The sequence below is a fragment of the Solanum lycopersicum genome, chromosome 1 (genome assembly GCF_036512215.1).
Source record: "Solanum lycopersicum chromosome 1, SLM_r2.1".
Taxonomy (NCBI): Eukaryota; Viridiplantae; Streptophyta; class Magnoliopsida; order Solanales; family Solanaceae; genus Solanum; species Solanum lycopersicum.
In genome coordinates this window covers 83696666-83720549 of record NC_090800.1, presented here as the reverse complement: position 1 = coordinate 83720549, position 23884 = coordinate 83696666, and the positions used below count along the sequence as shown (strand labels likewise).

The following is a 23884-nucleotide window of genomic DNA, read 5'->3' as shown; positions in this document are numbered from 1 at the left end:
AATTTTACTGTCTACAATGGGATTTTCGTACGTGAAATCAAATTCAATCGAACTCTAGTGATGAAACACCCCCTCCCCCCCAAAAAAAAAAATTAAAAACACACACACAATTTAAAATATTTTATGTTTAAAAATGTAAAAAATTACATGATATTTAATATTATAATAATTTAATTTAATTTTTATCACACATACTGATTTTTCTATTGATAGTGAAATAATAGAGTAATAAACTTTTGAAGCTTTAGGTTTTTACAAAACAAGTAAATTTTTGTGTTTTCTCTTAAATAAACAAGTAAGGGCTTCTAAGGATATGAAATTTAACTTGTGAATATATTTTACATTCTACTTGTTTATGAAAAATCTTTAATGATTTATTTTAATTTTCCTTTATGTATCTTTCTGCCTTTTTATTAATTTGTATTTTTTTTTAATTTTTACGAAGGTTGTTATGAAAATAATTTTAAATTGATCAACAAGTATTGTGATAGAATAGTAAATATTTCTTCGTACTTAATTAAGAGGTCTTGAGTTTGAGTCTTGAATATGTAGTCGCTTTTATTAGGGACCAGTTCACCTTCCAATATGAGACTTTTTGTCTGAATTCATACTCAATCGGACTCTAATAAAGATATCGAATATAAACAAGGGTATAAAAAAGAATTATATCATGATTATTTACTTGATAAAGTTTACATTCTCAAAATTGATCATTTAAAGTTCAAATGGTTTCTATATTTCATTTAATCTCATTTTGTTAATTTAATCAATTAAAAACGAGATTAATTTAATGAAAAACGAAAATGAATGTAATTCATTTAAGTAAAACCGTAATGACTAAAAAAATTGTTTATACTTTTACTATTTGTTTTCCATTCAATTGATAGCTTCTCTCTCTTTACATTTCTCATTTTTTTTAAAGGAAAAGTTATTGCAACAAAAGGATTCACAAACTATTTAAAATGATTTCAAATTTTAAAAGATACATAATCTATTTAATACTATAATAAATATAATCTCATTTTATATGACATTAATTTTTTTTGATTATTCGCACGATAATATCAAATTAATAAATTTATTGAAAAGATGTGCGACAAGAGTCTTCAAAATATCATATATATTTATTTATTTTGGTGAAATAATCGTAATTCAATTTCCAATGTCAACTTAAAATAATTTAACGAATATGTAGACGTTGCTTGACAAACAACTGATGATTGTCATGTCTGTTACAGAGACTGAATAGATTCAATTGTCGTTTTCAAAGTTTTAACGTCAGTTTTTTTACAATTTAATTGATTCTCTATGCTGTCAGATAATACGTGAACTCCTTTTATATCATACAACTGAAGAGTCTTCTCTCAATGTTATTATCGTATAACTCTTTAATGTATTTTTTTATATATATCTTATCAGCCTCATTTTTTTAAAATGAAAATAGGGTTACACTTTTGTTGTGTTTTTTATCTATTTAGATTGTGTTTTTATGTAGATGCTTCTTGACAAACAACTGATGATTGTCATGTCTGTTATCGAGATTGAATAGATTCTCTTGTCGTTTTTAAAGCCTTAATGTCAGTTTTTACAGTTTAATTGATTTTCTGTGCTGTCAGATAACACGTGAACTTCTTTTATTTCAGACAACTGAAGAATCTTCTCTCAATGTTATTATCGTATAACTCTTTAATGTATTTTTTAAATATTTTATCTGCCTCATTTTTTTAAAATTCAAAATTGGGTTACACTTTTGTTGTGCTTTTTAATCTATTTCGTTGTGTTTTTATGTACTTGCTGCTTGACAAACAACTGATGACTGTCATGTCTGTTACAGAGACTGAATAGATTTTGTTGTCGTTTCTAAAGCTTTAATGTCAGTTTTTTACAATTTAATTAATTCTCTATGCTGTCAGATAGCACGTGAACTTCTTTTATTTCAGACTACTGAAGAGTCTCCTCTCAATGTTATTATCGTATAACTCTTTAATGTATTTTTTTTTATATTTTATCAGCCTCATTTTTTATTTTTTTAAATCAAAATTAGGTTACACTTTCGTTGCGTTTTTTAATCTATTTCTTTGTGTTTTTATGTAGACGTTGCTTGACAAACAACTGATGACTGTCATGTCTGTTACCGAGAATGAATAGATTTTGTTGCCGTTTCTAGAGCTTTAATATCATTTTTTACAACTTAATTGATTCTCTGTGCTGTCAGATAACACGTGAACTTCTTTTATTTCAGACAACTGAAGAGTCTCCTTTCAATGTTATTATTCTATAACTCTTTAATGTATTTTTTAAAAAATATTTTATCAGCCTCATTTAAAAAAAAAAATTAGGTTACACTTTCATTGCGTTTTCTAATCTATTTCGTTGTATTTTTGACGCTGCTTGACAAACAACTGATGACTGTCATATTTGTTACCGAGACTGAATAGATTCTGTTGCCGTTTCTGAAGCTTTAACATCAATTTTTTTACAATTTAATTGATTCTCTGTGCTGTCGGATAACACGTGAACTTCTTTTATTTGAGACAACTGAAAATTCTCCTTTTAATGTTATTATAATATAACTCTTTAATGTATTTTTTTTTTAATATTTTATCAGGCTATTTTTTTAAAACTAAAATTGACTTACACTTTCGTTGTGTTTTTCATTAGCACCAAATTTAATTTTTTAGTGCTCTTTGATAATATTTTTCATGATTAATTACTATTTAAGGGATCATAGTGAATCTATCCTTAACTATAAAGAGTAATTTTATTATTTTCTCTCATATTTTAGGTAGAAATTTTATCAAATTCAATTAAAGTTACTTTTTGATATATGAAAAAGTTAAATGATAGTTTTGATGTAAAAAAAAATAATTATTAATAACTTTTGATTGTTAACACTGGTGCACGCACGCACGCACGTAGGCGTGCACGCATACACTTTTATGTTATTTTATTTATTTTAATTTATGTGACACTTAAGCAACTGGCGGAGTGAATCAGTGAACTAAATATCTTAACTTGTTATGATTATAATTTATAGTATCTTTTACATTATTTTTAAATAATATATATTACTCTCTTTATTTAAATTTATATGACACTGATAAATCTTCAAGAGTCAATCAAATATATTATATGAATGCTAAATATTTTATGTTTTTAGTTATTGTGATTTATAGATTTAAACTTAATTGATTATATGAGCTTAGAATAATATATTAGCGAAGAAAATGAGTATACTCTCAAATTTAAGGGATCATTTGAATTATAATCTCCTAAAAAAGACCCCCCTTTTTTTTTCAAAAAAATAAATAAAAAAATACTGATTTATTTACAATTTTCCTTTTTCATAAATTTTCTTTTATTTAAAATTATTATTTTTTATATAAAAAAATAATAATTTGCATGGATACAGCTAGGAAATTGAACACTTGGAAGAACTTTTCACACTGCAAAAATGAATTCAAACAAAATGCTCCTTCGTCGCCATACCTACTTTTATTGTTTTTATTATTTGCTCCCTAAACAAAAAATTAAATAAAATTATTAACCCCCAAGCTCTTTTTACACCATTTAAGAAAAAGAAATAAATATGACATATTATTTACTAAAGTCATCTTTATTTATTACTTGTTAGATTTTTGATAAAAATTGATCATTAATATAAGAGTATAGTTGAAAATAATTATTTTCGTAGTTATTTATTGTGGTTTTTTGTTTATTATATTAAATATAGATTTGTTTTTTTTGTGTGTGTGTAATTTTAAAAAAATTCAAAAAGAATTTATTACTTAATTTCCAATATATTTTTATCAACTGTGGCTTTTTTAAAAAATATTAAATTATTATATTAAAAAATCTGATATAGTGAAATTTACTAAGGTCATCTTTATTATTTTTTAGTAGATTTTTGTTAAGATTTGAGCATTAATATAAGAGTATAGTTGAAAATAATTATTTTCATAGTTATTTATTATAGTTTTTTTTTGTATATTATACTAAATATGGATGTTTTTTTTTTTTTTTTTTTTGTGTGTGTGTAATTTTAAAAAATTTAAAAATGATTTATTACTTAATTTTCAATTTATTTTTATCAACTGTGGCTTTTTAATTATGTCATTTTTATATATGGCTCCTTTTGAATAAGTAAAAATAGATAAAAGGAGTACTCGTCACCCAGTTCAATTTTACTTATTTAATATTTGAAAAATAAATTTTTATTTTTATTTGACAATTTTTATATATTCAATTTTTTTTTAAAAAAAATTACTTTTAATATTAATTAATTATTTTTCAAATCATTTCTTAATACTTAATATAATCATATTGATAATTATTTTTAAGGCGTAAAAAAGGTCAAAAATTGAACTAAGTAAAAATAAATTAAAAAAATCAACTACGTTGTTCAATTTTACTTGTCTAATATTTCAAAAATATATTTTTCACTTTTATTAATCGCATTTTAACATATTAAGAAAAAAAATATTTTTTCTCATATTTTATCCTTGATATTAGTTACTAATTATTTAAAATTTAATCGTAAATATCAATTAATAGAGATATTTTAGAGTAGTAAACAACCATGACAATTCACGTGTGTCAAGTCAAAATATGACAAAAGAAAACGCATGAACAGAATATTTATTGTAGTCTTGAATTTCTAAATGACAGTATTAATTTTGTATTTTTTGACTAATATTAACACAAAAAAAGTGCTTTAACAATTTGTTTTTATTAAAACAACACTTATTTTAACACGGAGTGCGTCCTAATTATAACAAAAACCAATGCCATTTTTATAACTTTTCACCATTAAAACCACCATCTCCCCTTCTGCCCCTTCACAGTTCACACCACGCGTCCATCTCTTTCTCTATATGTAGAACAAGACATAATTCTTCACTGACAATCCCACAAGTTTAATCTCAAATGTAAAAAAAAATAAAAATTAAAAAATAACTTAATTTTATTAAAAAGATTCCCATGGAGAAAGTGAATAAAAGGCCAATTGGCATAATAGCATCATGGTTTCTGAACTGAAAGTCTGAACTTACATTTGTCCATAGTTAAAAGTTAATTAACTCAAGTTTAATTAACCAAAGTTAATTAATTACCCCCTACCCCCCCTACTTACCCCCCTACCCTCAATTCATAGTGGGTGGGTGTTGGTCATCTTATAAACTCCATTTCACCCCAAATGCAATTCATGTATTTCTTCTCTGTCTATGCTTAATTTGGTAAACCACTTTGGTTTACCAGAAAAGCAAAATAAGAAAAGATAGTTGAAAGGAAGAAAAGAAAACGAACCTTTATTTTCTTCTTGTTGTTCTTAATTCAGAACACCAACCCAATCTCTATTTTCCGTCCCTCCCATTTCTCTCCTAAAAATTGAAAACCCAGAACACCCACATTGCCATTTTTATCAATTGAAATTTTTTTTTCCTGTGCAAATAAAAAAATGAAGAAATCTCCATCTTTTTCTTGCTCTTCCTCTTCTTCTTCATCTTCATGCATTGAACAAATCCATGAAGAAACAGAGAAGCTTAACCTGAAGCCGAAGCCCAAACCGAAACCGAAACCCAAGCCCAGACTGAAACGTGCTAGTCGAGCTAAGAAAATTGTAAATGCTGATTCACCAAGTAACAATTCATCTACAGCTAGAAGAAGCTCTATTTTCAGAGGCGTAACCAGGTATTTTTTTTAAATTTTTTTTTTTTTGATTTAACCCAATTAAAATTAAATTTCACAGAGTAACAAACACATCTAAGTGAAACCCAGAAATCAAAATTGTATGTTTTGATTGCATGCATGAACAAATGTGATTAATAAAATAATTTTTTTTTCTTTGCAGGCATAGATGGACAGGAAGATATGAAGCTCATTTATGGGACAAGAGTACTTGGAATAGCATTCAGAAGAAGAAAGGAAGACAAAGTAAATAATACTCTTATCTCTTTTTTTTTTTACTTTTATTTAATATGTGGATTTCAAAAAAAAAAAAAAGTTAAATTTTACAAATCAAGATCTACAGTAATATTATATTACTCTTAATTTAATTAATTTTTTACTGACTCTGTTCTTTGTTGGTGATGATCCCCTCTCTCTCTCTCTCCGACTTGCCTCTTTGCTGCTTAGTTTATTTGGGTAAGCTCTAAATCTCTTACAAATGTACTAGTGTTTTTGCACGATGTACAACACTTTTTATGCACAAAAAAAATATTTTATTATTTGTTTGACTAACTTAATTTCTAATTATTTATAACAGGAGCTTATGATAGTGAAGAAGCTGCTGCTAGAACTTATGATCTTGCTGCCCTTAAGTATTGGGGACCAACAACTCTACTTAATTTTCCGGTAGATTCTTACTCTGTCCGTCTCAATTTACGTTTGTGTGACGGTAAATTATTTTATTAACGAAAAACAAGTATTTTAGAATTAAATTTTTTATGTCAAACAAAAAAAAAAGAAAAAAGGAAGCGGTGTTTCTTTTTAGGGATTTTGTCTGTGTTGGAGGAAAAAAGGGAGGAAAATGACAAAAAAATAACTGTAAAGTGTACAAGACATGAAACGTGACGTACAACAAAACAATGCAGGTGGAAAGATATAGCAAAGAGTTTGAAGAAATGCAGAGGCTAACAAAGGAAGAGTACTTAGCTTCATTAAGGAGAATGAGCAGTGGATTTTCTAGAGGTGTTTCCAAATATCGTGGCGTAGCAAGGTATATTTTATTTAATTAATTTTTATAAATTAGCATATACTAAGTATTACTAAATTTAATTAGTTTCAGTAATTATATGTATTAAAGAGACAAAACACATGCAAATTTAATTTTTTTTATTTTAATTGAAATTCCGGTACATTATTGGAAGTCAAACAAATTTTATGGATTTTCATGACTTTATGGGACCCACGAGGACATAGTTTTAGTGGGTCCCATTTGGATTCACTGTCCTATTTGTGTGCTGAGTGGAGTTTATGAGTAATACTTATTTTTATGAAAAAATAAAATGATGAAATATGTGATTAGATTCAAAAAAAAGAAAATTGACCACGAAAATATTAGTAGTTCAGTTTGTTGATAATCAGAACTTATCGTCTCGTTATATTATGATATTGACAGGCACCACCATAATGGTCGATGGGAGGCTCGAATTGGACGGGTCTATGGAAATAAATATCTCTATCTGGGAACTTACAGTAAGTCTCTCGACTTTATAATCTCTTTGAGTTTTATTTAGATTTTCGAATGTTGATTTTTTGAATGAGTTCTTTCGATTATTTTAGGCATTTATAAATTTCAAATTCTTAATTGAAAAGATTTAACACTTTTACGTGTCTAATATTATTATTGTTATAATAGGATTAAAGCTGACATGGCACATGATCATTGGTGTTTTATATATTATTACTGAGATCAAAGTTAAAAGGCTGAGGTGGTCCAAAAATTAAAATATTTGATGCAGATCTTTGTGGACCGTACATAAAGTTAGACTTTCTGTTCATAACTTTATAAAAATTGAAAATATTCCCCTATATTTATTTTTAGTGGGTTTAGTCCTAACTTTATGTTATGTGTATGTTAAGTAAATACAATATGGCCTTAAATTATGTGGGGGCATCTTTTTAAGTTTAATTAGATGACTAAATTGAGCTAATTTTGAATGATATGTACTTGGTTAAGTGTGAGGTATTAATTAGTAAGAGATTTGAATAGTGATTAAGATAAGTAATTATCTTAATTTTCTTTAATGTGACTGTATTAGATCTTGGCTCGTGACATTGTCAGAGCCTTGATTCATGCTTAATGGGGTGAATAATTTATGTTTAATCTTAGTAGACAATTATGCCTTTGGATTGATGCATAGTGTCTTGTCATCCTCATCTCCAACTATTACTCACTGGACAACTCTTTGTTTTTTAGTATAAATCATTTTGTATTCGGAACTCACTGATCTGACTAGTCTAAACTCGGACCATGCTAGGATTTTCTTCATTTTCAATGCTCTTTACGCGAGACCTTATTCATGAGAAACATGTAATGTACATTGATGAGTTGAACAAGTAGTAATAGTCATTTTTAAGTTTGTCACTACTGGTACTTGGGGTGTATTTCGAATGTTAAGTAGTAATATAGTCCCAACTTATTTGCGATTGAGGCATAATTTGTTGCTTTATATGAACGAGCAAGTGCAATGTAGAGCATTTAATATTGTCGCGTTTTGTTTCCTTGTTAGTTGTTACTGATGCTTTGGCGATTAGACAATGCAAACTAGTTCAAAACTATGTTGCTTGGACTCTTCAAAGTTGTATCCGTGTCAGATATTTCAAGAATGCACTACTCTTGGAGGATCTGACATGCACTTCTCGTTGTGTTTGAAGAGTCTGAGAAACATAGGTTCAAACTAGGTCTCGTATAGTTGAGTGCAGTATAACGTTATCTGAAATGAACAAACGAATATATCATAATCCTTGTTACTTCTTTCTTTACTGAAGGCACTCAAGAGGAAGCAGCTGCAGCGTATGATATGGCAGCAATTGAGTACAGAGGGCCTAATGCAGTGACCAACTTCGACATCAGCAGATATGCAGACCATTTGAAGAAACTCCGCGAACCAGATCTGTTAACAAAGGAGGAAAACACAGAGTCCTCTGCTGAAGTTCAATCAAGTGAGGTGATCGAACAGTATCAGCCGGTTCAACAAGAGGAAAGCCAATTTGATTATCAGCTAGCAGAATTAGCTGCAGAACCAATTGTAGTACCAAAGTTGGAGTTTACGCCTGCACTTGATTTTGATGAAGTGACTCAACCAAAAGTTCTGAAGTTGGAGTTTGCTGCTGATTTAATAAACGCAAAGGATCATGAGGAGGAAGAGGACTACCCGTGGATGAACATGTACTTGGACGACACATTTGATTCTCTCCCAGTTTCCGACTTCTCTCTTGATAAACCAACCGATTTGATGGATCTTTTCAACGACAACAGCTTTGACAACAACATTGACTTCGATTTCTATGAGCAATCAAGTGAGAATGAGTTCAACCTGAATGTATTCTCCGACAGCATGATCATCGATGGGATTGAAGCTGATAACGAGGAAGTGAGGAACAATCTGTCCATCTCACCTACCTCATCATCATCCATGTCAAGAACAACATCCATTTCTAACGACATGAAAGACGATGGAGGTTTGGCATCTTCGACAATGTAAGATGTTTGGAGTAAGAACTCAGCTTGGTGTTAAGTATATTAATTATAAGTTTGATAGGAAACCTTCTTCCTAGTTTTAGTTGCTTTTTAATATTTCCTAGATAATATAGAGACACAAGCAGAAGGCCTTGTGACTCCTTTTTTCAATTAGTTTCACCAAATATGAACTCCTGCTGTTTAGCTGAAATGTTGCTTAGTAAACTTTCTTGGTTTCAGTTTCATTTGCCTGTTGATATCCCCAGCCACACTTGCTTTTCCGCTATATTGCTCGACTTTTTCAAAAATGTTGCCGTATTTGTATTTAATTCTCCAATACTTTTGGAGGATTCGATACACGGCCATGCAGGGACATATTCGAAAAAGTCTGAGCTAACATAACTTTTTTGTGCATTGATAATGTTCCTTGTCAGTACTTATATTGCATTTTTAACACTAACATATTTGAAAAGTCCGAGCAACATAACATTTTTGTTCATCGATAATGTTCTTGGTTAGTAATCATATTGTATTATTCAAATTCTATTTATTTTAAAATAAGTGTTATTTTAGTAATAAAAATATATTTCAGAATAAGTTTGCATTAACTAAATTAAAACTCTGATAAATTATTACAAAAAACAAAAAAGAGGATGCACTCAGCACTTCAGTATAATTATCGAGAGTTAGAGCTAAAGTCTGTGAATTATACTTGAAAAATTCTTACAATTAGTAAATAATTGAATCAACGTGAAAATTTCCCCTTCTTTTTGGGGGTATTTAAATGGTTAATAAGAATAACGAGTGAAGTTTAAGGGTTAAAATAGAATGTATTCTTCATGTTTTAATTTATTTGCTTATTTTAATTTAATATAAAATTAAGAAAATTAAAAAATATTTTTAAATATTGTGATCGTAAATTAAAAATATATTAAATATATGGATATTTACTATTTGAATAGAAATGTATCCAAATCGGAAACCCAAGCTAAATCAATCGATTCTACTTGGCTAGGTTTTCTTTGATTTGGTTTTAGATTTTAAAAAATTGATACTATCTAGTTTGATTTTGATTTTGTCAAATAATGTTTGTCTTAGGGATGACAATAGGACGAACGAATTTAAGGTTGTGCGGGACGGGTGGGTTGCGTGGCAGGTTGACCGTTGAGTGATTTTTTTAAAAAAAATTGATGTTGGGTGGGGCAGATTTGGATATATGTAATTTTATATGGGTTCAAATTTAATTTTAACTTTTTACATGTTGTGTAATAGAGCATGCTTTATAAAGATAATTTCTATAAATCTATTAAAATATTCGAGATAACATATAAAAATGGTTCAATAAAAAAATACTCTTTCTTATATTTTTTTCAATTGACCCCTAAAAATATTTTTTTACCACACTATCCCATTAAATTAATACAAATTAATGAATTTTTTTTTATTGTAATGAATTTTATTTTTAATATCAAACTTAACTAGAAAAAAAATATTAAAAAAAAAGCGGGGCAGATTAAAAATGAAAAAAATTTGTTATGCTGGGTGGGAAGGTGTGGATTAAAAAAAAATTCCGGTTAAGCTCAACCCGCTACACCCCTACCCTCGCATTGTTCCCTTGCCATTCCTAATTGTCTGAATTCTGAAAAAGACTACTATTTGGATCGAGTTTTATTATTTGAGAATTTTTAATAATTCTAATTCTACACCAAACTTTTATTTGTTACAAGAACCACCCTCTATAGTAGTTGTTTGCGATGTTTCACACAATCTTTACATTTAAAATTAAAATAGTGATGGAATATTCAGCAGTGGCGGAGCTAGAATTTTTAATAAGAGGGTTCAAAATCTAAAGAACTAGAACTATCAAAAGGGAGTTAAACATCTACTATATATATAAAAGATAATTTAATAATCTATAAATAGTAATATTTTCGGCCAAAATGGATTCGGGTGAACCCTCTAAAAAAGGCTGGCTCCGCTCCTTATATTCAGTGACGATACAGTTATGGATGAAAATGATGAACAATTTATTTAAAATAACAAAATCATGTGCTATGTAATACAAATCTACGATTAATTTTCATAGTTTTTAAAACTTACGATATAAATCACATTTCTTTGAAAAAGTAAAATATATTTTTCAAAAATTTTATATAATAAATTTTCATCCAAATAATATTTTTGAAAATATTTGGAAATATAATGGCAAAAAAACTAGTAACTTAGCAGGAAAACATAAGAGTAATTAAGAACAAATCATAAGAAAAAGAATTAGAAAGTGGAAAGAAAACAGAGAAAAAGTTCCGACCGCTTCTTCAACTCGTCCAGCAATAAACCCAGCAACGCCGGCGCGCCGGAGCACTGAAAGGTAGTCGTAGTATGAGTCATTCGGGTCTATTGAAGAATGTTGGAAGCTTTTACTGAAGGAAGCTACATACTGTTTGTTCGAACTCAGAACTGAATTTCAGGTTTATATTCTTCCTAAGATTTAGCAATTCCATATAATTGCATTCACTTTCTAAAATTTTATGCTGATTCCATAGTTAGTATCTACTCCCAACCCAATTTGCTAACAATTTTTGTTTTTGAGCAACGGAACTCGGATGATCTCAGTGCTTGTGCTGACTTCGGGAAGAAATCACTAGTATTTTTGCTGTCTGTGGGTTTTGAACCTGCGATTCATGATTCTAACCATGTTTTATTTTTCTGAATGTTTCTGTTGAAACTTGAAGACATTGCTATATTCAGAACTGTATGGTTATCTAATTTTTAGGTTACACATTTACTCTTTGATTCTCCTTGAAAGTACATAACAAACTGTAAACTGTTATAATCTTAGCATGATTTCAGTTTCATGCTATAGACTGGAATTGTTGGAGCAATTCTCTTAAACAATCAGCTACCTCTCATCAGCAAATGTAACTATGTCAACCAAGGTTGGGACAGATTGGAAGAAATCACCTAGTATTTTTTGGTTTGCTCGGTCAAGTTACACACTAGGTGGTGGTCACTGATCACGGCTTGATAAAAAATTGGGCCGCTGCAAATTTGAGTAATTTCTCTGGATTTCAAACAAAACATTCACAAACTTCCTTCCTACATTTTATATAATATTGTATGAATATGGGTACCGTGTCTCTCTTCTGGATACTACATTTCCAAATCACTATTCTAGAAAACATTTAAGCCAGGTGAAGCATGCCACTTTGTGTGGCACTTCGATTCTCCAGATTTGCTTCCAAGGCCATTTGATGTTTTGATTATCACTAAAGCTTGTCTGTTTATATCCTTCCTTCCTCCGATTCTAGAAAATATTATGCTCTTCTTTTTCTTCATGGAATTAGAGTTTGGGTATTGATTCCTTCCTCTGAACATTGAATTCCCTTATCCAAATATGTTTTATTTTCCTCTGTTTCTTAATTATCAGAGTTTGATACTATATCTCTCCTTAAAATATTGAACTGTTTTTATACTATTCTGGGGTGTTTTCTTCTCTCTGTGGTATTAGAAGTTATGTAAGAAGTCCCTCCTCTGAAGCCCAAATACTTGAGTTTTGATTGATATTTTGCTAACCTTTTCAGCTGCTTTTCACCTGCTATTGAAGGCAACATGATGGGAGATCTTTATCACCTTTCTGCTTTCTGGTGACTGGGGAATATATTTACGTTTTAAACAATAATAATTTATCTTGTATTTATCCTAAACATCATTTGATATGCATTTCCATTTGAAATTTTGAGTAAGGATTATGCTCATGTGTTTAAAACTGGAGTGTTGTCTTATTCTTTATATTTATTATTATAATATATTGAGTCACTGGTTACCTTGTTCCAGTTCATATGATTTTGAGGCCTGCTATGTTCGTTTCTTTTCATAAGAGATGGAAAGATGACGTTTTGACCAAGAAGAAATAGATTGATTTGTCAATGTCAGTTCTCCAACAAGATGAATAACAAAGTAATTGACATAGAAGGGCAAAAGAGGAAAAAAAGTGGGGAAAGAGCTGTTGAACCAAATCAGAATCCCAAACAGGGTTTGCCGGACAATTTTACTGAAAGAGACACTATCATTGAGGTTGATGGGGAAGAGAAGCCATATGTGGGGATGGAGTTTCAAACAGAAGAAGCAGCAAAGAATTTTTTTGACGCATATGCTAGGCGTGTGGGCTTTAGCATACATGTTGGTCAGTACAGCCGCGCTAAGCCTGATGGACCTATCATTAGTTGGGACTTCTCTTGTTCTAAAGAAATTCTCAGAAGGAAGAATACAGAGAGTTGCAATGCTATGCTTCGGATAGAGAGGAAGAGTTCAGATGGTTGGGTTGTGACTAAATTCGTTGAGGATCACAATCATTCAATAGTGAATCCTAGCAAGGTGCATTACCTTCGACCTCGTAAACACTTTGCTGGTGCTTCCAAGACTGTTGGAGAGATACCTGGAGCTCCAACTGATATTATGGTTCCACCAGTTGTGGTTCCGGTTGAAGGGAATCATGCATTTGTCAGTTCTAATGAAGGTGTTAAGGATGCGCCTCCTATGGAGTCAAATCGTGTGACCAAGAACTTTAGCCCTGTCATACCAATAATGTTTATTCAGCCTTGCAGCCGAAAGAGAACTCTTGGAAGAGATGCCCATAATCTTCTTGACTATTTCAAAAAAATGCAAGCGGAAAATCCTGGTTTCTACTATGCTATTCAACTTGATGATGAAAACCGCATGACGAATGCTTTTTGGGCGGATGCAAGATCAAGGATAGCTTATAGTCACTTTGGCGATGCTGTTATTTTTGATACAATGTATAGACCAAATCAATTCCAGGTTCCTTTTGCTCCATTCACTGGAGTAAATCATCATGGGCAAATGGTTTTGTTTGGCTGTGGATTACTCTTAGATGAGTCTGAGTCTTCCTTTACTTGGCTTTTCCGGACCTGGCTATCTTCAATGAATAACCGCCCTCCAGTTTCTATTACAACTGACCAGGATAGAGCTATCAAAGCAGCAGTCAACCTAGTATTACCGGGTACTCGTCATTGCATCTGTAAGTGGCATATCTTACGAGAAGGGCAGGAAAGATTGGCTCACATATATATGGCTCATCCTTCCTTTTATGGGGAGCTATATAGCTGCATCAACTATTCTGAGACAATTGAGGATTTCGAATCATGTTGGACCTCTGTACTTGATAAATATGATCTGGGGAAAAATGAGTGGCTTCAAGCTGTATATAATGCTCGTGACCAGTGGGCTCCAGTATATTTTCGTGATACTTTCTTTGCTGCACTTCCGTCAAACCAGGGTGTAACCTCTTTTTTTGATGGATATGTGAATCAGCAGACAACTCTACCAATGTTCTTTAAGCAGTATGAAAGAGCTTTAGAAAGTTCACTTGAAAGGGAAATTGCATCTGATTTTGATACAAATTGCACCGCACCAATGCTAAGGACCCCATCTCCAATGGAACAGCAAGCAGCTAATCTCTTCACCAAAAAAGTTTTTGCAAAGTTTCAAGAGGAACTAGTTGAAACTTTTGCCCACACAGCCAATAAGATAGATGGTGATGAGACTCTAAGCAAATTTAGGGTTGCAAAATATGAACAGGATGACAAGGCTTACATTGTTATGTTGAATCTTGCCCAGATGAAAGCAAGTTGCAGCTGTCAGATGTTTGAGTATTCAGGCATCTTATGTAGGCACATTTTAACAGTTTTTACAGTGACTAATGTTCTCACAGTTCCATCCCTTTATATACTTAAGAGGTGGACAAGAAATGCAAAAGTTGGACAAGGATCGGATGAAGACATCGTTAAACAAGGAATTAATTCACTCACTTCACGTTTCAACTACCTATGTCTGGAAGCTTTAAGATATGCAGAAGAAGGGGCAGTTTCTGCAGAGACCTTTGATGCAGCGGTTAGTGCTCTGAAAGACGGGTTGAGGAAGATTTCTGTTGTTGCAAAAAGTGTTGGCAAACCTCTTAGCTCACAGGGAAGTGAAAGTACTCAGGATGGGAGCATAAAAAAAACTCCAGCTACTTCTGATACCTTACCATCTTTATGGGCTTGGCAAGATACAATGCCTCGTCAGTTTAACCTTAATGATGGCGGTTTAACTGCAGGTGACTTAAATCAGCCCACTATGACACCTGTGGCTATAAATCATGATGGTGGCCTTGCTGATAATGTGGTATGAAAAACAAAAACTTATCTCTTTTGTAACTTGTATGTAACTACACTTTTTTTTTCATTTATGATTTGTATTTGAATATACAGTACAAGAAAATACATGAATTTACCAAGGAGATGAATTAACATGTTTTTTCTCCGTCACATATTTTGTTTGATGTAGGTTGTTTATACTTGTTTTAAGTCTATGACATGGGTGATCGAAAACAAGAGTCCCGCAAGTAAAGTGGCTGTCATCAATTTGAAGGTGTGTATACCTGTTTTGGAAAAAAGATTCTCCTCTTGAGTCGCACACTGGCTGTTTACAGATAAATAGTTGAGTTGATTTTTCTTCCTCCCTTGACAAATAAATTTGATGAGATAGTAATTTCCTTTGTGAAATTTTATTTGGACATATTCGACCCGATTTTCAGTTGCAAGATTATGGCAAGAACCCAGCTGGGGAAACAGAAGTTCAGTTTAGACTTACAAGAGTCGCTCTGGAGCCAATGCTGAATTCCATGGTTTGCATAAGTCAACAGCTTTCCCTGCCGGCAAATAGAGTAGCTGTTATTAATTTAAAGGTATGCATTATGAACTTCAACAATTATTTCCTATGCACATTCTGAGTTGGAGCAAAGCAAGTTCATTCAATATGCACATTCTGATTAGTTACACTGGAGGCATTCCAAAGACGCTCTTAATATTAACATTAGTATATTAATGAGCTTTAATATGTTTTTCTTTTCCTGTAAATTTAATCACTTGAGCCAACCTGCATAACTGTTATGTTTACTGCAATTGCTTCTGGAAGCTTTGCTGTTCTGAATTTTCTTCTCTAGTCAATGGATGATGCCATTTTCCTATCAAGGGAAAGAGTGTTTCTTTCTTTTGATGTTCTGACAATTCTATCACCTGGCACTTGCCTATTTATTCAATATACCAGTGAATAACCAAAATTATCACGTGAAAGAAATGATCTCTGTCCCTTCTCTCTTCTTCCCTTTCATATTCTACCTATAGTTTTGTGGTGTATAATCATCTCTTTATATTCAGGTGGAAAGCACGCCATGTATGTTGATGAAACACTCTGCTGTTTAATTCCCTGATATGACTCTCCAAAGTGTCATTCATGACAGCTGAATAAAGAGATAATAGATCCATATGAAGTACTATTAGACAGAAAAATTGATCATCTTGATTGTCAACCAGCCTTGAATCTCATTTCATTTTGTGGATTGAGAGGATAAATGTCAGTTGAATGCAATGATGTACTGTCCTTTAAGTTGTGAACTGATAGTTTTTGTCCTTTTCTGCCACAGCTTCAAGATACTAAGACACCTTCTGGAGAGACTGAAGTGAAATTTCAAGTTTCAAGGGATACACTAGGATCAATGTTGAGATCGATGGCTTACATTCGTGAACAACTTTGAGTAGGTGAATACTGCTTCTCTTGTTATTCTTTTCATAAGAAGTAGAAGCATCAAATGATTTATTTGAGATGTGAAAAGCAATTTAAATAAATTGCAAGTGTCACCTGAATAGTGTTTTATATTTTGTGTTGATATATATCTTGCATACATCAACCTTTAATGATTCTATACCTCTTGTTTAAATTTTGGAGTTTGCTCCGTTTCTGATGTTTTTCTAAAGAGGTAGTCTATGTAGCAGAGTTGGAAAAAGTACATAGGATCCATGTGAGTCAAACAATAATAAGTAATGCACATTGGATCTGAGTCACTCTGATGAATCAGCAGCATTCTTTTGAGAGATATGGATGAGATCTTTATGAAGTTAATTATTATAATTATTTGATGGGAAGAACCTCATTTACGAGCTGTATACAAGAAGAGCATAGAAATTTGTACAAAAACATGATTCTTTGCAAAGGGCATTGTATCATCAATACAGGAGTACTATACGTGCTCCAAAAGTATCTAGCAAATGAAAGAGTTCATACTAATACAAAAGGCTTTATATTTCTTTCTCTATGGTTTAAATTTATGTTGCTCGGACTCTTCAAAATTTCAACTGATGCGTGTCAGATTCTCCAAAATTAGTGTATATTTGGAGAATCCAACATGGGTGCGGCTTCGGAAGTGAAGAGTCCACGCAAAAGGTTTAAATAGGTGTCAAAGGAACTATTCCCTTTCTATTCTCCATACTTTAGCAGCCACTTAGTATATCTCTAATCCATTGGATCTGAACATATTCCACACTACACACTAATATGCAATGGGAGAGTGAAGCAACAATTAATTGACTCTTAAAGCAATCTACCATGAATAACAAATGCATCACAAAGTAAAGACAAAAAAAATAAATTGACTCTTAAAGCAATAATTAATCTTTAAACATAACTAATTTCCAAGTCTAAGACAAATATGTCAGTAGTTTCTATCGATGATGCTTGTGTGGTACAAAAAATAAAAACACATGAGAGTCTGAGAGACAGTTGATTTTAAATAAACATCCTAGCGGACTTCAACGTCCTAATGTTATAATTAGTTGTAGTTATAATTTGTTACATAATTTCAAACAAGCAACTTTTTTCGATTTTATAGTGTTAAGTATTAAGACTTCTTGCATGGTTCAAATAATGAAATATGTAATAACCAAAATTTAGTTGATTTCTAAGTCCTAAATATTAGGAAAACAATTAAAATACAATCACAAAATATTATGAGAATAATTAAAGACTATTATATCTAGTGTGAAATTAATTTTTAAATGATTAAAAAGGACTTCATGCTTTTAATATAGGATAGATATTGATAGGTGTCTTCTATTCTTTTAACACCAAATCTCATTGTATCATCTTTGCTTTTATTTCTTTACTCCACATATTCAATTCTGTGGTGTATCTGTTATTCTGTTAGTGACACTAACTTGGTGGTGGAACTTCTTATTTACCTGGTAGAGTTATCATCTTAATTTTCTGCAGAGTTCTCTTTGTTCAACAAAGAGAAAGAAAGTGCAAAAGACTGAAGTTTGGCTTCTTGGGGCAAATACATGTTCTTTCTTTAGTCCTTTCGTTTATCATGGGAACGCAAAAAGACGTCAGGGACATCTGTTACCTTAGCATCATGATTGTGTATCCTTTGATTGAATAAGGTTTGCAGTAAGTCGGAGAAGAAAACAATTCATAAGACCAAATTGGAGATATTGGAAGATTGATAGACTTCTTTTCCCTACATCTCTTTTGTTAGTTGCTCATCATTTTGATATATTTCCTCTCCAGGTTGCTAAATTATTGGCTGCGGTGCTCATCATCATATGAGGTGTTGTTGTTGATGTATGACAATAATGAGTCTTTTGCCACATATTATGTAGGAACTCCTTGTAAATTGCTTCTAGAGTCAGAAGAATACTTATTCACAGCTGTTATCTCTAGCAATCATCCAACCAGCCAGCCAGCCAGCCACTCAGTTTGTTCTATTTTTGGTTTAGCACTTATTATAACTATTTCATGCAGTTGATCCAACATACCATGTAATTGTATGCTGGAAAACTAGCTGTACATAGAGTAAGGAGGACCTTAGCAAAGAATGTAAATCACCTTAGGTTAGTAGTAGTTTGCTTCATTGATAGGTAACTTAACATTCTTTTCTTCTTAACCAAAAAACATAATATTTTTTCTCTTCTTTAGGATGGGTATAAGTGTGTAATCTGTTATTTGTATTCATGGGTAAGCTGCCTGTGTTAATACTTATTACTGTCTATACGGTAAGATATATCTTTTATCTTTATTTTCTTCTTTGTTCCTGTTTTATTTCCTCCTTTTCTTTGTTCTTTTATGTTTTGTTGGAGACGAAAGAGGCTGAAATACATGAAGCAGGTTGGGGTTGAATTTCAGTTGTTGGTGGCCTTCTGTGCTGAGGTTTAACTTATGATATGTTAGACACTTCAGTTTCAACCTTGTTATCTGAGGGGAATTTTGATTTACCTACCTTAATGTTAACTTTAGTACCTGTTCGATTTGATCTGATGTTGTTCTGTATATAATCATCAAATGGTTATATTTATACTTGTTTGGTTTGGTATAAAAGGCCGGGTGATTTACTTGAGCCCCGAGGGTCTATCAGAACAGCCTCTCAACCTTCACAAGATAAGGTTAAGGTTGTGTACACACCACTCTCTTCAGACCTTATTTATGGGATTACTTAATGTTCAAGTTGGCTTTTGGCCGGATGAACAATGAAGTATCAGTGTCACGGGATGTGGCAACTATTTGTAATATGTATCTCTAAGAATAGTTTACATATACTTTTTATTATTGTTGTGGACTGTAATATTTATTATTTGTTAAGTTCATAATATCCATACTCTTATACAATGAACCAAATTTATCATGACAAATACATTAATTACTAGCCAATTGCTCATTCCTTTCATATACTTAAAATGATTAGTTCCATTACAAAGTATTCCTTTTACCCAAATCGCCTTGGTTTTGTCGTTCCCTTGGAGATTTTAAAAGTAATTCTTTATTATATTTAATTATTACGATTAGCTATTGCAGTTATTATCCGAGAAATGATTATAATCAAGTATTTACTACTTCTCGAACATAAAATTGCATGTTTGTCATTTATATGGATTGGTTTTCAATTTTTGTTCTTTAGAAATTGAAGTCATGTTCGGACATAATTTCTGGGATATTATGGTACAAAAAGATATATAAACTTAGAGCATACTGGTTGAACAAAGATGAAAATGGGCCTAGTGATATGGAAGTCCCGCGTGGAAAGATTCTCGCCAACGGATCAAAGGTATGTTGGGGATAACAAGTTGATGACTCTCGAGAATTCTTATAAATAGAGTCGTTTGACACCTCGACTCATCACATCCTATGGTTGAAGAAGGTCCAAATGATTCAATTGTTCGTCGATTCAAATGGTACGTGAGTTGGGTTTAGAACGTCGTAAGACAGAGGTCCCAAGGATTCAATTGTTTGTCAATTTAAATGGTACGTGAGTTGGATTTAGAATGTAGTGAGACAGTTCAGTTTCTATTTATATTGGTGTTAAAGGGACGATTGTGAGGAGCCAACCCTAGTTTGAGAGGATTGGATCGAGTTAAACCATGGTGTACCAGTTGTTATGTCAATAGTGGAGCCGAACAACTAAGTTGGTATGGAAGAACTATTGCCTCATGGAAAATCCTTCTCTATACAAGTTCTCAAACAAAATTTTTGAACAAACTTTCATAGGTGGTGGAATCTATTGGCATAATGCACGCTGGAACGTCAAAATTCCTCGTAAACCAGAAGTTGTTTGTTATAAAGGCCTAAATTAAAGACCAAACAACATAGGGACAAAAAAGTGTAAGTGACCCCTTTTTCTAGGCCCAACACTTTTGGTTCTAAACCAGGCCTATCTCAGTCAAAGTTCCTTTTCTTATACATGGGCTGGCCCACCCCATGGACCCATGGGCTCAATCACTTACGCCTTATCGGTCGGATTTATCGGCAACGGCTACTTCTTTTTACTCTTCTCTTCAACGGCTATTTTTATTGCAGCAGTTTTATGTTTCTCTGTTACACTTCTCTCACATCATCTCTCTGTCGTTTTTTTTTAATTTGTCAAAATCTCTCATTGACCTCGCCGGAAAAGGACGGACAGTCAGTTACTCCAATTTCTGTCTGAATTTCTTTCATTTTGCCGGAGTTTCTTCTTCGGCGGCCAATTTCATTCTTCTATACACTGCAAATCAGAACTGTAAGTTCTTTTTTTTCCCTCGTCGCCAGAATAGAATAGAAGTATCTGAACAAGTTTCTTATTTGTTGTACCTAGGTTCTTAGTGATTTCTATATGCCGATCTGCATTTTCTTTTGCTTCTAATTTGATTATGACTCCGCTGTTGTGTATTGCGCATGCTAGTTACGTACTGGTTATCAGTAATTACAACATATCCTGTGTAATTCTACAAGTGGAGTCTGGGGGATCGGATGTACTCGACCTTACCCCCTGCCTTTGTTTGGGGAGAAGGAGAAGGCAAGAAGTCAGTAGAACTGTATACTTGTAATATGAGTTTTCTGCTGTAGGGTTTCATTTTCTAATTATCTCAGATCTAGTTATTTGAAGTCAATCAATTTATGTTACATTGCATAGTTATCTATTTAAATTTGCGTTAAAGGCTAGTTTTGTTGAAGCTTGACAACTGTAGTATCATTTTTCAACTTTTGGGCGTTCCTAATCCATATACCATTTATGTAGCAACTTGCCATCTCGCATATCAATTGCTTCTTTTGGTTGCTGATGTTTAGCAAATATTGGTGCTTTGGTCGTTAATATCTTAATATCTCAATAAGACGTATTTCGTATTTTTGCTTTTCTTACTTTTTGTGAGCAAGCATCATCATATGTATGATCTGTTGATATATCTGTTCATGTTATAGTATTATATTGATTACAATTTTTTCAATAGGATCAAGTTGCTTCAGTTAAACAGCAGTAATGTCCACTGTTCAAAGAAGGCAGCAACCCGTAGATGTTCCGAAGGAAAATGGAGGTGCTAGAGTACAGCAACAACAACACCTAGATATTATGCAGTCAAGGGGTGGGAAGATGTCCTCCAGGCCTGACACCCCTTCAGTGACAGGTACTGCTAGGATTATCCCATCTAGATATCGGCAAACTCCTCAGTCTGTACTCCGTTCTAGTTCAACGAGTAATCCTGGATATGCATCGGTCAGTGCTGCTGCTAAACTGTTGCAGGAGGTTACGGGTACTCCTATAAATCCTTGTGCAGTGTCCTGTGGTGATGGAGCAATTGTCCATAAAAAGCTATCGAAAGTTTCAACAAGCAGTGCTGTAGATGGCTGTGCTGCTGCTACTGAGAGCACTTCATGCCCCAATTCTCCAGTATGCACTCAGAGAAAGCAGCAGCACATTAAAGTTCCCAAGGACAATGGAGGCACCAGAGCACATCAACAACAACTTGCAGATGCTTTGCAGTCAAAAGGTAGTAAGATCTCCTCAAGACTTGACACACCTACCGTGACTGGTGCTTCTAGGGTTGTTCCATCTAGATATAAGTTCACTCCTCAGTCTTTGAACCGTCACTGTCCAACCAGTACTCCTGGAGGAACAATCAGTGCGGCTGACAAACTATTGCGGGAGATTACAGCTACACCTATAAATCCTTGCTCGGTGTCGCAGGATGACGGAGCATTAGTCTCCAGAAAGCTTTCAAAAGTTTCAACTAGTCCTTATGTGGATTCTTGTGCCACTGGTACTGCTACTACTAAGGGAAGTTCATGCCCGAGTTCTCCACTTTGCCCTCAAAACAATAAGACGCGGACATTATCAGCAATGAGGTCTTCTACGTCCGAGATTGATAGATGTCTCACGGAGAGAAATAGAGACAGTTCAGTTGATGAATGCAGTTCATATAAATCCGCATTCTCTACTTGCGCTCGTTCACTGCATTTGCCAACAGCCAATAACGAAAACTCCTCCTCTTGGCTATCTCTTAAACAAAATGACATGTTTGCTTCAAGATCATCTTTCAAAATGGGGGGCCTTTGCTTGCCTCCACATCCAACTTCCAATAAATTGGGAGCAGATGCTGCTAGGAAAGGGAGGAAGGGTTTCAGTGATCAGGGAGAAGTGCATTCACTGAAGTTGCTCTACAACCATCACCTTCAATGGCGATTTGCAAATGCCAAAGCAGAGGCCTCCATGCACTCCCAAAGACATGAGAGCCAGAGCAAACTTTATTCCTTTGCACAACAATTATCAGATCTACGCAAATCTGTAAGCCAGAAACGTGCTGAACTTGGGGTTTTGAGAAGGATCAAAACTTTATCCACTATTGTTGAATCACAATTACCATGTCTTGGTGAATGGGCTAACCTGGAAGAGGATTACTCAACTTCTCTGTCAGGTACAACTGATGCCTTACGCAATTGCTCTCTGAGACTTCCTATTGGCACGGAAGTTCATGTCGATATAAAAGAGTTAGGAGATGCTCTTAGTTCATCTACAAAGGTGATGGAAATGATCGGTTTGCAAATTCAGAACTTTATGCAAAAGGCAGAAGAAACAGAAAGTTTAGTCTCTGAACTAGCTAGGGTGAGTGGTGGAGAGAAAGCTCTTGTTGAGGAATGTGGGGATTTATTAATGAAGACGTATATCTCACAGGTGACAGAATGGAGTTTAAGGGGACAAATGATTCAAATGCATCAGAACAACCTTTATCAAGTTCAGAAAGAATGAAGATTCTTGTCACTGTTGTGGAAAACTAATCGCGCTGGACTTCTCTTGTTAAGGGGGAGGGCGTTCCATCGGAATCTCATTTGCAACAGCGGGAATGTCATGTGCATATTTGAGATGATCTGCAATATCAATTTTTTCGATGAGTTTTGTTTGTATAACAACAAGTAAGAATATTTGTCAACAACATTGTAATAATAAAGTTGTGCCTTTGGGTCTTGAACACCTCGTTGTAAATTTGCTGCAACTCACGAGGTGTTTTTTTCTCATGTATCCATTATTGTCTCCATGCAAAATTTGTCTACGACGTTGGGTGGTAACTA

The 23884-nt window shown here is 32.9% G+C and overlaps 4 protein-coding genes across 20 annotated transcripts; all 4 read left to right on the top strand.

Annotated features, from left to right (window-relative positions):
- The first annotated feature begins 5203 nt into the window (after positions 1 to 5203).
- On the top strand, positions 5204 to 6411 carry LOC138347254 (ethylene-responsive transcription factor WRI1-like). The gene is made up of 4 exons (XM_069295075.1): positions 5204 to 5688; positions 5849 to 5931; positions 6133 to 6141; positions 6263 to 6411. The coding sequence occupies exons 1-4, from the start codon at positions 5456 to 5458 to the stop codon at positions 6409 to 6411; spliced, it is 474 nt and encodes a 157-aa protein (XP_069151176.1). The 5' UTR covers positions 5204 to 5455.
- On the top strand, positions 6265 to 9426 carry LOC101251231 (ethylene-responsive transcription factor WRI1). Its single transcript, XM_004231183.5, has 4 exons — positions 6265 to 6351; positions 6591 to 6715; positions 7118 to 7194; positions 8491 to 9426. The coding sequence occupies exons 2-4, from the start codon at positions 6621 to 6623 to the stop codon at positions 9204 to 9206; spliced, it is 888 nt and encodes a 295-aa protein (XP_004231231.2). The 5' UTR covers positions 6265 to 6351; positions 6591 to 6620; the 3' UTR covers positions 9207 to 9426.
- A 1982-nt stretch (positions 9427 to 11408) lies between these two features.
- Positions 11409 to 19091, top strand: LOC101250054 (protein FAR1-RELATED SEQUENCE 3-like). Of its 17 annotated transcripts, none has more exons than XR_011211279.1 (7): positions 11409 to 11649; positions 13016 to 15364; positions 15527 to 15610; positions 15777 to 15926; positions 16665 to 16775; positions 18287 to 18456; positions 18584 to 19091. XR_011211279.1 is itself a non-coding variant. In XM_010329171.3 (6 exons), the coding sequence occupies exons 2-5, from the start codon at positions 13127 to 13129 to the stop codon at positions 16773 to 16775; spliced, it is 2583 nt and encodes an 860-aa protein (XP_010327473.1). In that variant the 5' UTR covers positions 11409 to 11649; positions 13016 to 13126; the 3' UTR covers positions 18584 to 19091. The 17 variants fall into 17 exon arrangements, 7 of the variants coding, with proteins under 7 accessions (XP_010327473.1, XP_010327469.1, XP_004230060.1 ...); XR_011211280.1 differs by having other exon boundaries at positions 18287 to 18463; XR_743537.3 differs by having other exon boundaries at positions 16665 to 16779.
- A 1563-nt stretch (positions 19092 to 20654) lies between these two features.
- Positions 20655 to 23834, top strand: LOC101250937 (protein ENDOSPERM DEFECTIVE 1-like). The gene is made up of 2 exons (XM_004231182.5): positions 20655 to 21062; positions 21772 to 23834. The coding sequence occupies exon 2, from the start codon at positions 21801 to 21803 to the stop codon at positions 23562 to 23564; it is 1764 nt and encodes a 587-aa protein (XP_004231230.1). The 5' UTR covers positions 20655 to 21062; positions 21772 to 21800; the 3' UTR covers positions 23565 to 23834.
- The last annotated feature ends 50 nt before the right edge of the window (positions 23835 to 23884 follow it).

What these genes read in the sequence shown, in the direction of transcription:
- LOC101251231 (XM_004231183.5), top strand. Translation starts at nt 6,621, where the DNA reads ATGCAGAGGCTAACAAAGGAAGAGTACTTAGCTTCATTAAGGAGAATG. An exon ending in AAATATCGTGGCGTAGCAAG is followed by an intron (nt 6,716 to 7,117) that starts GTATATTTTATT and finishes TGATATTGACAG; the next exon opens with GCACCACCATAATGGTCGAT. An exon ending in TCTCTATCTGGGAACTTACA is followed by an intron (nt 7,195 to 8,490) that starts GTAAGTCTCTCG and finishes TCTTTACTGAAG; the next exon opens with GCACTCAAGAGGAAGCAGCT.
- LOC138347254 (XM_069295075.1), top strand. Translation starts at nt 5,456, where the DNA reads ATGAAGAAATCTCCATCTTTTTCTTGCTCTTCCTCTTCTTCTTCATCT. An exon ending in ATTTTCAGAGGCGTAACCAG is followed by an intron (nt 5,689 to 5,848) that starts GTATTTTTTTTA and finishes TTTTCTTTGCAG; the next exon opens with GCATAGATGGACAGGAAGAT.
- LOC101250054 (XM_010329171.3), top strand. Translation starts at nt 13,127, where the DNA reads ATGAATAACAAAGTAATTGACATAGAAGGGCAAAAGAGGAAAAAAAGT. An exon ending in GTGGCCTTGCTGATAATGTG is followed by an intron (nt 15,365 to 15,526) that starts GTATGAAAAACA and finishes TGTTTGATGTAG; the next exon opens with GTTGTTTATACTTGTTTTAA. An exon ending in TAGCTGTTATTAATTTAAAG is followed by an intron (nt 15,927 to 16,664) that starts GTATGCATTATG and finishes TTTCTGCCACAG; the next exon opens with CTTCAAGATACTAAGACACC.
- LOC101250937 (XM_004231182.5), top strand. Translation starts at nt 21,801, where the DNA reads ATGTCCACTGTTCAAAGAAGGCAGCAACCCGTAGATGTTCCGAAGGAA.